We start from the raw sequence: 17698 nt of genomic DNA, 5'->3' as shown, positions 1-17698 counted from the left end.
GAAACATCTATAGTATATCTTCAAATACAAGTAGAAAATTTATAGATTTGATGACTTGCAAAGTATCTAAATTTTGTGGTATGAAAGGTGTTTCAGGCATAGCAGAATAAACCACACCAACTGTTTGTTGTGGCTGTCTTTTGGTGGGGAGGGTCAGTAATGAGGTCTGAACTCAGGGTTTCGTGTTTGGTAGGCAGGTCCTCTGCCACTTGAACCACCCCACTAGCTACTTTCAGCACTGGTAATTTTCGTTTTTCTTTTTGTTTTTGGTCTAGTCATGGAGCTTAAACTCTGCCTGAGTGCTATCCCTGAGCTTTTCTGCTCAAGATTAGCACTCTACCACATGGGCCACAGGTATACTTCTGTGTTTTTTGTCTGTTTTGTTTGCCAGCCCTGGGCTTGAACTCAGGGCCTGAGCACTGTCCTTGGGTTTTCTCAAGGCCAGAGCTCCACCACTTGAGTCAGAACACCACTTCCAGCTTTTTTCTATGGATGTGGTACCAAGGAATTGAATCCAGGTCTTTGTGCATGCTACACAATCCCTCTACCACCAAGGCCAAACTCCCGGCCACTTCTGGCTTTTTTTGCTAGTTAATTGGAGATAAGAGTTTCAGACTTTCGGGACTGGGAACTTGGCCTAGTGGTAGAGTACTTTCCTGCTTCAAATTATAATCGTTAGATCTCAGCCTTTTGAGTAAGTAGGATTACAGGCATGAGCAATCAGACCCCAGCCAGCACTGGTAATTTTTCTTTATTTTTTTTTTCCCAGTCCTGGGGCTTGAACTCAGTTTCCTTGGGCACTTTTTGCTCAAGGCTAGTGCTCTGCTACTTGAGTCACAGCACAACTGGCTTTTTTCTGCATATGTGGTACTGAGGAACTGAACCCAGGGCTTAGTGCATACTAGGCAAGCACTCTACCACTAGGATACATTCCCGGCCCCTCGTACTAACTTTTTATGTCAAGACTGGCTCCAAACTACAAACTCCAGATCTCCTCCTTACAAGAAGCTAGGACCATAGGCTTATGCCACCCCCAACAAACTGCTTACTGTTTACCTTACTCCCCTATTACCTGCAAAACTCCTAAATTAACTGGATAGTTCATTTAAAGGGTATCTATTTCTTAGCTACTATCTGCACTACTGCAGATAGAGGGGAATAAGCAAATAAGCAGCTCAGTGTGGAACATATTATTGTTCTAACCCAGGTGTAGTGGCTCACGCCTGTAATCCTAGCTACTCTGGACGCTGAGATCTAAGGATCACAGTGCAAAGCCAGCCCAGGCACTAAAGACCATGAGGCTCTTGTCACCAATTAACCACCAGAAAACCAGAAGTGGTGCTCTGGCTCAAAGGATAAGACAGTAGCCTTAAGCTGAAGAGCTCAGGGACAGGACCCAGGCCCAGAGTTAAAATGCCACGACCAATTTAAAAAAAAAAAAAAAAAAAAAACTTCTAATACTCTTTCACTCCAGAAAATTAAACTAAAAAAAAAAACAAAAAACAAAGATAGATTTTTACTTGAACAATTTTCTTGCTCTCTCTCTCCCTCTCCCTCTCTCTCCTCACCGCCCCCCCCAGTCCTGGGGCTTGAACTTCAAGGACTAGGCACTGTCCTTGTATTTTCTCAAGGCTAGCACTCTACCACTTGAGCCACAGCACCACTTCCAGCTTTCTGTGTATGTAATGTTGAGGAACTAAACCGAGGGCTTCATGCATGCTAGGTGAGTACTCTACCACTAGGCCACACTCTCAGCCCCATATTTTCTCATTTTTAATGAGTTACACCATCAAAGATGATGACAATACAATAAGCAACTCAATATGCACGTAGTGAACTTATTACAATTAATTTTTCTCTCACTATTTGTGAACCAATCTATACCACATGTAGCTGATACTGAACAGAAACAGAATCCATTCTCCAAGATCATGCAATCCAATTAAGAAGAAAAGTGAAGCCAGGGCTGGGAGTTTGGCCTAGTGGTTAAAGTGCTTGCCTAGCATGCACGAAGACCCGGGTTCGATTCCTTGGTACCACATACATAGAAAAAAGCCGGAAGGGGTGCTGAGGCTCAAGTGGTAGAGCTCTAGCCTTGAGAAAGTCCAAGGACAGTGCTCAGGCCCTGAGCTCAAGTCCAAGACTGGCAAAAAAAAAAAAGTGAAGCCAGGTACAGTGGTTCAGGCCTGTAATCCTAGCTACTCAGAAAGCTGAGATCTGAGGATCGGGGTTCAAAGTCAACCAGGCACTAAACGTGAGGCTCTTATCTCTAATTAATCTCTAGAAAATGGGAAGTGGAGCTGTGGCTCAAGGAGAAGTGTGGTATCCTTGAGCTTAAGAGCTCAGGGACAGTGCCCAGGCCCAGCATTCAGGCCCCATCACCCACAAAAAAAGACAAAGGAGAAGGAGGAGGAGGGGAGGAGGGGGGAAATTGAAATACAATGCCCTAAATTGTTTCAGATTTTGACTCAATACACTACAGATACCTCAATGAAATAAAGTCCCAAAAAAAGCACAGAAATTGCTAGCATCCTCTCATAAAGAAACTAACAATGATCATTACAAAAACTATGAAGGAGGGTTTTCATAGGAATAACTAGAGAGTAAAGGAAAGTAGACAGCTATAATACCCTCTGGTTCCCTGTAGTTTTAATTTCTTGACTAGAAATGACGTATCTGAAAGATGTGAGGTGGTAACTGAGCATGTGGTGCAGCCGATAATCTTGGGAGGCTTAGACGAAATAACTGAAGCTCAAAGCCAGTTCAGACTTGACATCAGGCATGAAATCCCAGCTGGAGGAGGTTAGAGAGAGGAACATTAAAATCTGAGGCCAGTCGTAGGCAAAAACGAAGTTTATCCTCTGAAGAAACATGGTTTTTCAATAGTGTTTAGTAAATTCCAACTGGTACTTTCAGTAGCAGGTGATGCTAATTTGAATAACAGTTATTTAGTGTTTTCCGTAACATTCCCATCACTAGGCAGTAACATTCAGGCACAATACAGTATTTCCAAAGAATGAAAGCTCTGTAGTATGCTCAATATCTGGCTATATAACTTTTTTTTTTTGACAGTTCTGGAGCTTGAACTCAGGGCCTGAGCACTGTCCTTGGGATTTTCCTCAAGCCTAGTGCTCTACTACTTGAGCCATAGCACCACTTCTGGCTTTTTTTTTTCTATGTATGTGGTAATGAGGTATCGAATCTGGGTTTTTGTGCATGCTAAGCAAGCACTCTATCACTAGGTCAAAGCCCCAGCTTTGGCTATACAACTTTTTTTTTTTTTTTTTGCCAGTCCTGGGCTTGAGCTCAGGGCCTGAGCACTGGCCTTGGACTTTCTCAAGGCTAGAGCTCTACCACTTGAGCCTCAGCACCACTTCCGGCTTTTTTCTATGTATGTGGTACCGAGGAATCGAACCCGGGTCTTCATGCATGCTAGGCAAGCACTTTAACCACTAGGCCAAACTCCCGGCCCCTATACAACTTTTTAAAATATGAAATTAAACCCACACTTGGCAAGGTGAATTTCAGACTCCTACCCCTCTGTCATATAGCAATTATCTAAAAGTCGTAACTATATAAGCAATTAGAACTCACAGGATTAAAATAGGACTTTTTTTTTTTTTTTTTTGACAGTCCTGGACTTGAGCTCAGGGCCTGAGCACTGTCCTTGGACTTTCTCAAGGTTAGAGCTCTACCACTTGAGCCTGAGCACCACTTCTGGCTTTTTTCTATGTATGTGGTACCAAGGAATCGAAACCCTGTTCTTCGTGCATACTAGGCAAGCACTCTACCACTAGGCCAAACTCCTGGCTCCTAAAATAGGACATTTTTTAAAGCAAAGAACCTGCTATATAAAAAAGTACATATCAGAAGCTACACTAATCTAATAAAGAACAAAAGTAGTTAGTTAGTAGTAGTTAGTTGCCTTAAGCAAAAAGAGCTCAAGGACAGTGCCCAGGCTAGAGTTCAAGCCCTAGGACTGGCAAAAAAATAAAATTAAAATTAAATAAATAAAAGTACATTTCTTTCTGGACAAAAAAAAAGATAGACAATTTAAACTTTGCCAAAACATAAAACTTGAGGTTTCAAAGCACTACATCAAGAAATGAAGACAGGCTTGGCACAGTGGCTCAATTACTGTTATCTCAGCTACTCCAGAAGCAGAAATATTTCAATTGGTGATATCCCCATCTCACCCAATAAGGGCCTCGTGGTGTGTGCCTATCAGTTATGGGCAAAAACTAGACACACTAAGAAAAAAAGCAAATAACATGGTTCAAGAGGCTATTATCAAGCCAGCCTGTGCAGTAAAGTACTACCAACAAGAAAAAGACAAATGATAAAATGGGAGAAAATACTTACAAATCATCTATCTGAAAATGGACATGTTTCTAAACTACACCAAAGGCAAGTAAGTACATGAAAGGAAGGATATTCAGCCTCACAAGACTTGTGATGGGGGAATGAGAACCAAAGTCAACAAAATACTGTTACATCCCCTAGGATCTCCAGAAACAAGGGCTAGAGAAAATGTGGAGAAACCAATACCTTCATATACTTCTAGTAGGAATATAAAATGATTTCCCTTGGGAAAGTACTGAAGTTCCTCCAAACACAATCACTATCCAGATTCACACCACAATATCCTTGCTACTCAAAAAAAATTAATAATAATAATAATAACCAAAAAGCTTGCACAAAAAAGACAAGCAAGAACATGAGGCTCTGGGTTCAAGCCTCACAACACACACATATACACACATGTACATACATACACACACAAACATATACACCTGTCACCACATTACCTAAGAATCCTACTTCTAGTTATCTGTTCAAAGGGAAATATTTATAATATATTAAAAAAAAATGTCTGAGCGCCAATAGCTTATACCTGTAATTCTATTCGGGAGACTGAGATCTGAGGATCGAGGTTCAAGGCCAATCCAGGCGCGTGAGACTCTTATCTCCAATTAACCACCAGAAAACCAGACAAACCAAAAATGGTGCTGTGGCTCAAGGGGTAGAGCACTAACCTTGAGCTGAAGAGCTCAAGGAGAGCACCCAGGCCCAGTGTTCAAGCACCGCAGCCAACAAAAGAAAAACAAGTACATTTATACACAAATGTTTACACCAAAATCTATACATGTTTGTAGCACCTTTACTCTTGACAAACAAAAGCTATTTCAAAAAAAGAAATGTTTGGGCTGTGAGTTTGGCCTAGTGGTAGAGTGCCTGCCTAACATGCACGAAGACCCAGGTTCAATTCCTCAGCACTACATACATAGAAAAGGCCAGAAGTGGTACTCTGGCTCAAGTGGTAAAACTCTAACCTTGAGAAAGACAAGGACAGTGCTTAGGCCCTGAGGTTAGGACTGGCAAAGAAAGAACAAAAGAGAGAGAGAGAGAGACAGAGAGAGAGAGGGAGAGGGAGAGGGAGAGGCCTACCAATAGGCTTGTGAATATATATATATATGTTTTATCTATTGTGAAAAATTTTTAAGGTACAGGGGCCGGGAGTTTGGCATAGTGGTAGAGTGCTTGCCAAGCATGCACAAAGACCTGGGTTTAATTCCTCCGTACTACATATGGAGAAAAGGCCAGAAGTGGTGCTGTGGCTCAAGTTGCAGAGTGCTAGCCTTGAGGAAAAAGCCCAAGGACAGTGCTCAGGCTGTGAGTTCAAGCCCCAGGACCAGCCAAAAGCAAAAAAGTTCTTTAGGTACAAAGAGAGATATAAAGTACTGACACATGCTGCAAAATGAATAATCCTTGAAAATACTACACAAAGTATGTTAATATAATCTCTTTCATTCCGTATCAGAATGGGACTACGAAGCATGGCTCAAGTAGCAGAATGCTTGCCTACCAAGCATGGGGCCCTGGCTTTAATCCTCACTACCAACAAAAATAAAAAACAACATTAAGTTTCTCCTCCCCCACTTTGGCCTGGTCAGTGTCCCTGAGCTCTTCAGCTCAAGGTTAATGCTCTACCACTTGAGCCACAGCACCACTTCCAGTTTTCTGATGGTTAATTGGAAATAAAAGAGTCTTATGGGGCCAGGAGCTTGGCCTAGTGGTTACAGTGCTTGCCTAGCATGCACGAAGACCCAGGTTCTATTCCTCGGTACCACATAATAAAGTTGGAAATGGTACTGTGGCTGCAGTGGTAGAGCTCTAGCCTTGAGAAAGTCCAAGGACAGTACGCAGGCCCTAAGTTCAAGGCCCAGGACTGGCAAAAAAAAAGAAAAAAGTCTTAGGGACTTTCGACCTGAGCTGGCTGGATCCTCAGTCCTCAGATCTCAGCCTCCTAAGTAGCTAGAATTACAGGCGTGAGCCACCAGCACCTGGCTAACATTGTTTTAATTATATTTTTAAATCGATGTCTTATTGTTATGAAACATCATTTGGTTTTTCACAAAAGAAAAGTAATCAAAGTTCACGGACTACAATGTAATAACAGAAACAGCATTAAGAAATCTGGTTCATGGACCCATAGTTGGCCACTCTCATCTCCAATTAACCTCTAGAAAACAGGAAGTGGGGCTAGGCCACCACTCTACCCTTGAGCCAAGAGCTGATGAGCTCAGGGACAGCACACAGCACCTAGGCCCAAGGGTAGGGAGGTAGCCTTGAGCTGTAGAGCTCAGGGACAGAGCCCAGGCTGAGTTCAAGCCCTACGACACAGACACAGACACAGACACACACACACACACACACACACACACACACACACACACACACACACGGGAAAGAAAAAAGAAAAAAGAAAAAAAAAAGAAAGAGATAGAGCAGCTGGGACAGGAAAGTCCCTAAGATTCTTATCTCCAATTAGCTACTAGAAAACCAAAAGTAGCATTGTGCCTCCAAGTGGTAGAGTGCTAGCCTTGAGCAAAAAAGCTCAGGGACAGAGCTGAGGCCCTGAGTTCAAGCCCCACTACAGACCAAGAGAAAAAGAAGGGGCCGAGAGTTTGGCCTAGTGGCAGACTGCTTGCATAGTATATGTGAAGATCTGGGTTCGATTCCTTGGTACCACATACATAGAAAAAAGCCGAGTAGCTCAAGTGGTAGAGCTCTAGCCTTCAGAAAACCCATGGACAGTGCTCAGGCCTTGAGCCCAAGCCCAGGACTGGGGGCGGGGCGGGGGGGGGGAAGGTCAAGGAAAAAAAAGAAACTTGAAAATAGTCTGAAGACAGTAACTCACACTCAGGAGATCTAAGGAGCAGTTTGAAGCCAGCCTAAGCAGACAGATCTAAGACTGCTACCAACAATTAACAAGTAAAAAAACAGAACTGGTGGCTTGGCTCAAAGGGTAAGGGTAGAGTGCCATGAGTAGAAAAAGTAGATCATGAAGGGAGGGAAGAAATGAAGGAAGATGGAAAGAAGGAGAGAGGAACTCCTTATGTAATTATTATTACATAATGATTGGTAGATGGAAAGTGCTAGCAGCCAAGTTTATACTTAAGTATAGCATATCTAGTAAACAAAATTTGACCAAACCAAACTTGACTATATTGTTTGTAAATTATCTAGCTAAATATGTGGAAGTCATTTTATACCTGTAATCTGTCAAATGAATATGGATGAAAGTATGGATGATCAAGGACTCACAGGGCCATGAGATTTAGCTTCAGTAGTACGAAACTTTGCTGGGTCAACTTACCAAAAATACTATAGTGCTTGCTCTCAAACAAAATCAGCTAATACTTCGTAAACAATAAATCATTTCCAAACCCAGTCCTAACCCTTTTATTACTCAACAGATTTAATTTACATAAGCTCTTTAAAATAGCTTTTGGAAAAAAATCAGGTTTTATTTTGTTTTGGTTGTATCTGTGCTGGTCCTGGCACTGGAATTCTGGCATAGGCACTACTCCTGAGCTATTTTGCTCAAGACTAGCACTCTACCAACCACATGAGCCACAGCTCAACTTCGGCTTTTTGCTGGTTAGTTGGAGTTTCACAAACTTTCTGGGCCAGGCTGGTTTTGAACCACAATCCTCAGATCTCAGCCTCCTGAGTAACTTGGATTAGAGGTGTAAGCCACAGTGACCTAGCAAATCAGCTTTTAAAAGACAAATTTTCAGTGGGGTAGGAATGTGGCTTAGCAGTAGAATGCTTGCCTAGAATGCATGTAGCCCAGGGTATGATCATCAGTACCACATAAACAAAAAAAGCTCAAAGTGACACTGTAGCTCAAACAGTAGAATGCTAACCTTGAGCAAAAGAACCTTAGGAACAGTGGCTAGGTCCTGAGTTCAAGTCCCAAGACTGTCAAGAAAAAAAAAGGGACAAGTTTTCAAATATTTAATTATATTGTTTATTCTGGTATGCACGATTTATTCCTACTTCACCAATGCTTTACATTAAGCAACTAGCAAAATAATGACAAAGTCCATGCTTCCCTATACAGGTAACCCTTGCTGCAAATGGTTCCCATGTATACGAAGCCTGCCTTATTCATTTATTTACATGGTTTCAGTCATACATAGTCCAAAACTATAAATCTTCCTTTAAGAATACCTTTCAAACGTGACATTTGAAATATGATGTAAAAATCAATGTTAACAAATTCTTTAATAAAAAAATAGCTTTCAAAACCAAAATTTTTAAATTCCCACAAGTACATTTCACAGTTCCGTTGGTATGAATCTCTTATCAATTTCACATTATCATCCACTGTATTAAAATTATTTCCGGGCCGGGAGTTTGGCCTAGTGGTTAAAGTGCTTGCCTAGCATGCATGAAGACCCAGGTTCAATTCCTCAGTACCACATATAGAAAAAAGCCGGAAGTGGTGCTGAGGCTCAAGTAGTAGAGCTCTAGCCTTGAGAAAGTCCAAGGCCAGTGCTCAGGCCCTGAGCTCAAGCCCAGGACTGGCAAAAAAAAAAAAAAAAAAAATTATTTCCTTGGAAGTGGCACTATGGCTCATGTAGTAGAGTGCTGGCCTTGAAATAAAAAAAAGCTCAGGGACTGTGCCCAGGCCAAAAGTTCAAGCCCCAGGACAGGCACAGGCACAGGCACATGCACATGCACATGCACACACACACACATCACTTCTTTGCCCTTAATTTTGTAAAAATATCTCCCAAAAAGGCAAATGACACCCACAAAGCAAAGTTCAAAACTCAATGTGATTAATTGAAATGATGTGCTGAAAGGTAGTATGCCTTTAGAAAGCATTACAGGAAAATAATGAAGCATGGATGTGCTGCAGTATAGTAGTGAACACTGTTATCCTAAGCATGTAGTTTTCCCTCACCAGCAATCTCCTGGCAATATCCTCCTTGGTATCTTTATGCCTATGACATCAGAAGTTTACCATATATGGATCTAGGCACCACACTTGTTCAAACTTCAGCTATCACAGTATACTATTACTCTTTTGTTCACAAATCTCTATGCAATGAAAAATAATGGATACACAGTGTTAACAGATGGGCTTTTTTTTTTTTTTTTGCCAATGCTGGGGCTTGATCTCTGTGTCTAAGCACTGAGCTTGGACTTTCTCAAATCTAGAGCTCTACCACTTGAGCCACAGTTCCATTTCTGGCTTAATCTGTTTATGTGGTACTGAGGAATCAAACCCCGAGCTTCATACATACTAGGCAAGCACTCTACCACTAAGCCACATCCCAAGCCCATTTCTATATGTGTGGTACCAATGAATTAACCCAGATCTTTCTTTGTGCATGCTAGTCAAGCACTCTATGAGGCCAAACTCCTAGCCCAGGATGCACTTTTTTTAGTATGTTAATAAAAAGTCATTGATTATTCATTATCAGTGAAAAGGCTCCTTGTCTACCAGTAGTAAAGTTCTTGTAACATTTGGAGGTAGGGGGCTTGTTTTGTTTTTGTGGGTCATGGGGCTTGAAATCGACCTGGTTGCAGTCCCTGAGCTCTTCAGCTCAAGGTTACTGCCTTACCCTTGAGCCAAGTTCCACTTCCCATTTTCTAGAGGTTAATTGGAGATAAGAGTCTCAGGTCCTTTTGTGCCCAGGCTGGCTTTGAACCTCCTGAGTAGCTAGGACTACAGGCATGAGCCACTGTGTCCAATGCAGCCCATGTAATGTTTTGTAAAAGTAGATAGTCATAAAATTACATTGACCATCATATGAATCTAAAAACAAGAACTGCTGAGGTTGGAAGTAAAATATGAGTGAAATGTATGTTAAAAATGCTACTGAAGGTTATAGATTAGCAGCGCAAGATGGAGCTCTCCAATGCAAAGAGAGAAACTGGTTATACGAAAAAAAATCTCGGGGGGGGGAGGGAAATCAGGACAAAAACATGAGAAAGGGTAGCAATGTTTATGAAGTAATGCCTTTCTATCCGGATAAAACAATATAACCCTTCTATTAATTATAAAAAATATATATATTAAAAGGAAAAGAAAACTCTCAGGGCTGGGAGTTTGGCCTAGTGGTAGAGTGCTTGACTAGCATGCATGAAGACCAGGGTTTGATTCCTTAGTACCATATATACATAGAAAAAGCTGGAAATGATGCTGTGGCTCAAGTGGTAGAGCTCTAGCCTTGAGAAAGCCCAAAGACAGCCTCAGGCCCTGAGTTCAAGCCCCAGGACTGGCAAAAAAGAAAAAAAGAAAGAAAGAAGGAAAAATGTTAAGCAGGGTGCTGTAGCTCAAAACTGTAATCCTAACTACTCAGGAAGCTGAGATTTGAAGACTGAGGTTCAAAGCCAGTCCGGCACTAAAGACCTTGAGACTCCTATCTTCAATTACCCACTAGAAAAAATGGAGTGGCCCTGTCACTATAGTGGTAGCCTTGAGCTGAAGAACTCAAGGACAATGCTTAGGCCCAGGGGTAGGGAAGTAGCCTTGAGCTAAAGAACTCAGGGACATTGCCCAGGCCCAGAGTTCAAGCCCCACATCAACAACAACAAAAAAAAAAAAAAAAAAAAAGAAAAGAAAAGAAAAGAAAAATCTTAACACAAAGGAACTGAGAGTGTGGCCTAACAGTAGAGTGATTGCCTAACATGCATTTAGCCCTGGGTTCAATTCCTCAGTACTACATACACAGAAAAAGCCAGAAGTGGTGCTATGGCTTAAATGGTAGAACACTAGCTCTCATGGCTAGAGCACTAGCCATGAGAAAGCTTAAGGACAGTGCTCAGGCCAGAAATGGGGGTCCGGGAGTTTGTACAGTACTTGCCTACCATGCACAAAGACCTGGGTTCAATTCGTTGGTACCACATACATAGAAAAAGCCAGAAGTGGTGCTGCAACTCAAGTGGTAGAACTCTAGTCTTGAGTGAAAGCCCAAGGACAGAGTTCAGGATCTGAGTTCAAGCCCCAGGACTGGCAAAAAAAAAAAAAAAAAAAAAATGGGAGCTGTAGCTCCAGAAGTAGAGCACTAGCCTTGAGCACAAAGAGGCTCAGGGACAGTGCTCAGGCCCTGAGTTCAAGTCCCACAACCAACCAAAAACAAGAAACAGATAGCCAAGCACTGGTGGCTCATGCCTATAATCCTAGCCACTCTAGAGGCTGAGATGTGAGGATCATGATTCAAAGTTAGCCTGGGCAGGAGAGTACATGAGAATTTTACCTCCAACTAACCACTCAAAAACCAGAATTGGCCGAGCATGGCTCACACCTGTAATCCTAGCTACTCAAGGAGGCTGAGATACGAGGATCAAGGTTCAAAGCCAGCATGGGCACAAAAAGACCTGACTGAGACTCTTATCCCCAATTAATCTCTAGAAAATGGCAAATGGAGCTTGGCTCAAGGGTAGGGTGGTAGCCTTGAGCTGAAGAGCTCAGGGACAGTGCCCAGGCCCAGTTCAAGGCCCATGACCCACAAAACAAGAGTTAGTGCTGTGATTCACAGTGGTAGAGCTAGGAAAAGCTCAGGCACAGCACTTAGGCCCCAAGTTCAAAACTTTTAATAGACAAAGAAAAAAAAAAAAAAAAAAACAGAGAGAGAGAGACAGAGACAGAGACAGAGACAGAGAGACAGAGAGACAGAGAGAGAGAGAACAGGAGGAAGCAGGAAGATAGGAAGATAATGAGTTTGAGGCAGCCTAGGACACATAACAAGCCTCTGTCTCCCAAAGTCTAAAAACACAGTCATGCCAGGCAAGGGTGGCTCTCGGCTATAATAATTCTCAGGAGGCTGAGATCTTAGGATCACTGTTCAAAGCCAGCCCAGGCAGGAAAGTTCATGAGGTTCTTATCTCCAATGAACCACTAAAAAACCAGAAGTGGCACAGGGGTCTCAAACTCCAAGTGGTAGAGGCTAGCGTTGAGGGACAAAACTCAAGAGACAGAGCCCAGGCCCTAAGTTCAAGGCCCATAACCAACTACTCCTTTCCCCCGAAAAAGCAGCCCACACACTCATCAGGTTGTTGTTGGTGGTTTTTCTGTCCTTTTGGGGGGCTACTAGACAACTATTCCTATCAAAATTCTTCATCTTAGAGGAAAAATATGTATAGTAAACCCACCTAATTTATCTACTTCTAAATTTTAAACTAAATGACAGGTTTATTTCTGAAATATAAAGGTGCCATCTCCTTATATACCAAAAGCAAATACAAAAGTAAAATAGGATAATATCAAAAATAATTCATTTCAAGCGAGGTGTTCATGGTTCATGCCTATAATCCAAGCTTACACAAAAGGCTGAGATCTAAGAATTGTGGTTCAAAGTCAGGCCAGGCAGAAAAGTCTATGAGATGTTTTATTGTCTTTCCATTTTGGAATCAAGGGCCGGGAGTTTGGCCTAGTGGTTAAAGTGCTTGCCTAGCATGCATGAAGACTCGGGTTCGATTCCTTGGTACCACATACATAGAAAAAAGCCAGAAGTGGTGCTGAGGCTCAAGTGGTAGAGCTCTAGCCTTGAGAAAGTCCAAGGACAGTGCTCAGGCCCTGAGCTCAAGCCCAGGACTGGCAAAAAAAAAAAAAAAAAATCCATTTTGGAATCAAACCCAGGAGGTTGCGCTTGCTAAGTGTTTTGCCACTGAACTATATCCCAGCCCTGTGAGACTCATCTCCAATTAATCACCAAAATTTTCTAAGTAGATATATGTTACATGGTAGAGTGCTAGCCTTGAGCAAAAGCAGCTGAGGGACAGCACCCAGGCCAGTTCAAGACCCACAATCAACAAAAAAGAAAAAGGAAAAACAAAAACACCACTTCAATTAACGGTCTAAACTATAATCATTTTATTTATATTTCAAAGCAGGATAAAATTGTGCAGCCAGGAGTTTGACCTAATGGTAGAGTGCTTGCCTAGCATGCACAAAGACTGGGGTTCGATTCCTCAGTACCACATACATAGAAAAAGCCAGAAGTGATAATGTGACTCAAGGACAGTGCTGAGGCCCATCTTGTTGACAATGGATATTCAACTTCCCCAAACAACTAAAAGCAATTAACAAAGGATGGGCCACTGGGATCATCTACCTTCTGGTCTATAAAATACTTTCAAAAAACATTCTCTCCATCCATTTAATGTTAGAAAATACCATGTTTAAGTAATCAACATGATTCCATAAAATAAAAACTATGAAATTAAGATGTGTATCATTCCAGACCGGACAGTGGTGAATAATGCCTGTAATCTTAGTTACTGAGGCAGTTGAGATCTGAGGACTGAAGTTCAAAGCCAGCCCATGCTGCAAAGTCCATGAAACTCTAATCTCCAATTAACCACCAGAAAACCGGAAGTGGCAAAGTGGTAGATTGCTATCTTTAAGCCAAAAAAGCTCAACAACAGTGCCTGTGCCCTGATTTCAAACCCCATTACCAAGCCCCCCACCAAATAAAAATTATATGTGTATATGTGTATGTATGTGTGTGTGTCATTTCTTTTAAAGAAATTATGGGTACGAAGCACAACTCTTGAAAAGACATGGTCTCATTCTTAACCACATATCAAGCACAGTAATTAAACTTGTAACATTAAAATGACCCTTTTAAATCTTTGCTTTAGCAGTTAATTCTGAACCCAAGAACACTGAGCTCATTCCCCAAAGCTAGGACTGCTAAAGAGTTTGTCACCTTTGATACCTACAAATAATAAAGATGACACTAACAATACTAAACACACAGACTGTACCTAGAAGTATCTTAAAAGAATCACAATGTCCATTCAACGCCTTCCAGGTTAGTACATACAGATTTAGTAAATCTATGTATTATACAACGATGACACGAAATATGAAGTCACACTGTCCTACAATCTAGCTTCCAAAGAAACTTGAAAAAAACACATCTTGGGCTTTCCTTTTTCTTTCTTTTTGTCGGCGCCTCTGAGCTCTTCAGCTCAAGGGTAGCCCTCTACCATTTGAGCCACCACCGCGCCACTTCCTTGGGCTATCATTTTTAAATAGTAAAACATAAAATACTCCTAAGACATTATAACTTACTGCCATTTTTGAAATGCTCACTGATGGTTTAGCTTCAGTTTGACTACTGCTTAATCTGCTGAAAAGACACTAAGCCTTGTATTCAGTGCTGGAGAGGAGTTGGACACATTTTTATCTAAGAAACCACTTGTTCTACAATTAGCTTTCATCTTGCTAGGTATTTGGTCTTTGGGTGCTTTTTTTTTTTTTAAATACACTGTAGTTTTTCACTCAAGGGAAATGTTAAAAAAAAAAAAAAAGACAGTAACCCTGTACTCAGGTAAGAAAATCATCTCTCCGTTATCCTCTTCTCAGTTCTCTCAGCGTCCCAAGAGCAGGGGCCCTCAGCTCGGCGTCGCACCCAGTAGCCCCAGCCTCCACCGGTACCGAGGGTGACACCTGCCCACCCCGGGCCTCCCCAGCGCCGTCTATCCGCAGCCCGGGCCCGCGTCCGCGAGCTCCCCCGCCACCAGCGCCCGGCGCGCGGCCACCTTGCGAGCACGACCCGCAGCCACCCCTGACGGCCGACCCGGCCCCCGGCATCCGCGCGGGTCCCACCCAAACCCTCCCGGTCCGGGCTCCGCTCCACAGGAAGCGCAGAGTTCGAGTGCGCATCCCGGCTTCTGCTACCCGGCCAGCGCCCGGCTGTCCGCAGCAGGCGGTGGAGCCACGCCGGATGATGGGAATGGAAAAGCAGGCAGCACGGCGCAGGAACCGACCTGTGGAGACCGCCATCTTCTCCTGCAGCCCAACGCAGCCGCCCTCACGCACGGACGTACACGTCACGTCCGGGCCGCGCCGCCGGCCTGCGTCACGTAGACTCCGCCTCCCGCGGCGGACGCGGCGGGGAAGCGGCGAGGGCGGTGACACGGCGGGCGTGGGCGCAGAGGCCCGGGCCTGTGAGCGTGAGAAACGCTGAAGAAGAAGTTCATGTTGGAAAACAAAGCAGAGTCAACCTCCGCGGCGTGGTTATAAGTGCAGCACAGGCACTGTAGTCCCAGCTACTCGGGAGGCCGAGATCTGAGGCTCATGGTTGAAAGCCAGCCCCGACAGGAAGTCCTGGAGACTTAACTCCAATTAATCACCGCAAAGCCAGAGGTGAAGCTGGGGCTCAACCTTGAGCACAAAAGCTCGGGGACAGTCCCCAAGTTCAGATGCTTAACTGTACTGCCAGCACAAAAAAAAAAAAAATGCAGGGCCGGGAGTTTGGCCTAGTGGTTAAAGTGCTTGCCTAGCATGCATGAAGACCCGGGTTCGATTCCTCGGTACCACATATAGAAAAAACAGCTGGAAGTGGTGCTGAGGCTCAAGTGGTAGAGCTCTAGCCTTGAGAAAGTCCAAGGACAGTGCTCAGGCCCTGAGCTCAAGCCTAGGACTGGCAAAAAAAAAAAAAAAAAAAAAAAAAATGCAGTGGAGCTGCATTCTAGTGGACTTAAGTTCGGAGCTATGAGCTCTGAACAGAGGTGGTCAAGAAAAAATAATTTTTGTGTGAAAGTTTTGTACCCGAATTTCTAGAGCCCCAAAAAGACCACCAGAGACCACAGCCAGAGCCAAAAAGCAGGGGTTCGTTTATTTTCGAGTCCAGACTCCGGCCTCCGCCTGCCAACAGCCGGCAAAGCTGAAAGGCCCTGAGCAAGAACTTTACACCGCTTTTAAAGGAGAATCACAATTAACCTCTGGTCGAATTAGAACTCAGGTGTCTAACCGCTGAGTACCAAGCTGTTACCACCTGGGGTTCAAGTACAGGGGCCCTAAACAAGGGGGGGAGGGGGTCATTCCCAGAACTTGGAACAATCTTGGCACAACAACAGTGTTTGGGGCTTGGCTTGAGAGTCCAATTTTCAAGTGTTTCAAAGGGGAAAAAAATATCCCAATAATTTTTCATACTGGTTAAATATTAAAATATAAATTTTGCACTGGGAGTTTGGCCTAGTGGTAGAGTGCATGCCTAGCATACATAGAAAAAGTCGAAAGTGATGCTGTGGCTCAAGTGGTAGAACTTGAGATAAGCCCAAGGACAGTGCTCAGGCCCTGGACTGAGCCCCAGGACTGGCAAAAAAAAAAAAAAAAAAAAAAGTAAAATAAAAAAATATAAATTTAGGTAGAGTTAAGTCACACACACACGCACACATTGTTTGACTGTTAGGAAAATTGAGAACAGAAAGGAATGGGCTGGACTCAATAGTCAACAGGCAAGGACTGTTTTTTGAGGAACAGTGGGGAGCACAGATCTTCCCCTCGGGATTGGAGGTTGTGCCAGGAGCTGGCCTCACCAGGCAAATGTAAGAGAACCATCTCCAGTTAACCAGCTAAAACCCAGAAGTAGAGATGTGGTTCAAGTGATAAAATACCAGCCTAGTGTCAGGGTTTTTAGCACTCTATGCCTCCTGACCAGCAGGAAGGGCAAAGAGAAGGCGCCCCGACTAAGACGAGACCGAGAAAGGATAGGGCTGGCTGGCCGCCTTCACCCAGCCCTCCCTTCTCCAGAGGAAAGACACAGATGCTCCAGGGAGAATGTCAAGGCAGACTCGTTTAATGGGAAGATACCACCGGCTAAAGTAAGAAGCAGAGTTGTCTATTAACATAAAAGTAGGCAGGACAGGGGGAGGTTGGTGCAGTCAGAGAGGGCCAGGGCCAATCCATGGATTCCAGGTAGCCTTATTTTACATCACAAACCATAGCCAAACCTCCCAACCAGGAGACAGGCAGGTTGGATCTCCAAAACCAGGAAGTGAGCACTGGGCCACGAGGTAGGCCTTTTACCCTTGATGTGACGAGCCCCACAACTTAAGAGCAAAAAAAAATCAAGCAAGAGCTCAGATCTTGAATTTACAAATTCAGCTACAGTACTAGCACAAACATAAAAACAAAGGGGACCGGAAGTTTGGCCTAGTGGTAGAGTGCTTTCCTAGCATGCATGAAGACCCAGATTCAATTTCTTGGTACCACATACATAGAAAGAGCCGGAAGTGGTGCTGTTGATCAAGGTCTAGCCTTGAGAAAGTCCAAGGACAGTGCTCAGGCCCTGAGTTCAAACCCTAGGACTAGCAAAAAAAAAAAATTTACAAAAATGCTTATTGGTTTGTCCTATTATTCCTGTATCCTTAATTGATTGTAAAGTGACTGAAGCAGTGAATAGTAAGATCAAATGACAGGGCGGGGAGTTTGGCCTAGTGGTAGAGTGCTTGCCTAGCATGCACGAAGACCCGGGTTTGATTCCTCGGTACCACATACATAGAAAAAAAGCCAGAAATGGTGCTGAGGCTCAAGTGGTAGAGCTCTAGCCTTGAGAAAGTCTAAGGACAGTGCTCAGGCCCTGAGCTCAAGCCCAGGACT

At 43.4% G+C, this 17698-nt stretch overlaps 1 protein-coding gene across 1 annotated transcript in view; it reads right to left on the bottom strand.

Moving 5' to 3' along the window:
• Ube2v2 (ubiquitin conjugating enzyme E2 V2) overlaps positions 1-15153 on the bottom strand; it is a 43073-nt gene extending 27920 nt beyond the window's left edge. The window contains exon 1 of the mRNA XM_090338805.1: positions 15082-15153. Coding sequence (XP_090194931.1) covers positions 15082-15097 — 16 coding nt within the window. The 5' untranslated portion in view covers positions 15098-15153. The remainder of the gene's footprint in view (positions 1-15081) is intronic.
• Between the last annotated feature and the right edge of the window lie 2545 nt (positions 15154-17698).

This window comes from Megascapheus bottae, chromosome 9, assembly GCF_031878675.1.
Source record: "Megascapheus bottae isolate mThoBot1 chromosome 9, mThoBot2.hap1, whole genome shotgun sequence".
Classification (NCBI taxonomy): Eukaryota; Metazoa; Chordata; class Mammalia; order Rodentia; family Geomyidae; genus Megascapheus; species Megascapheus bottae.
Note: the sequence above shows the minus strand (reverse complement) of the source record. Positions and strands in the feature narration are given on the sequence as shown.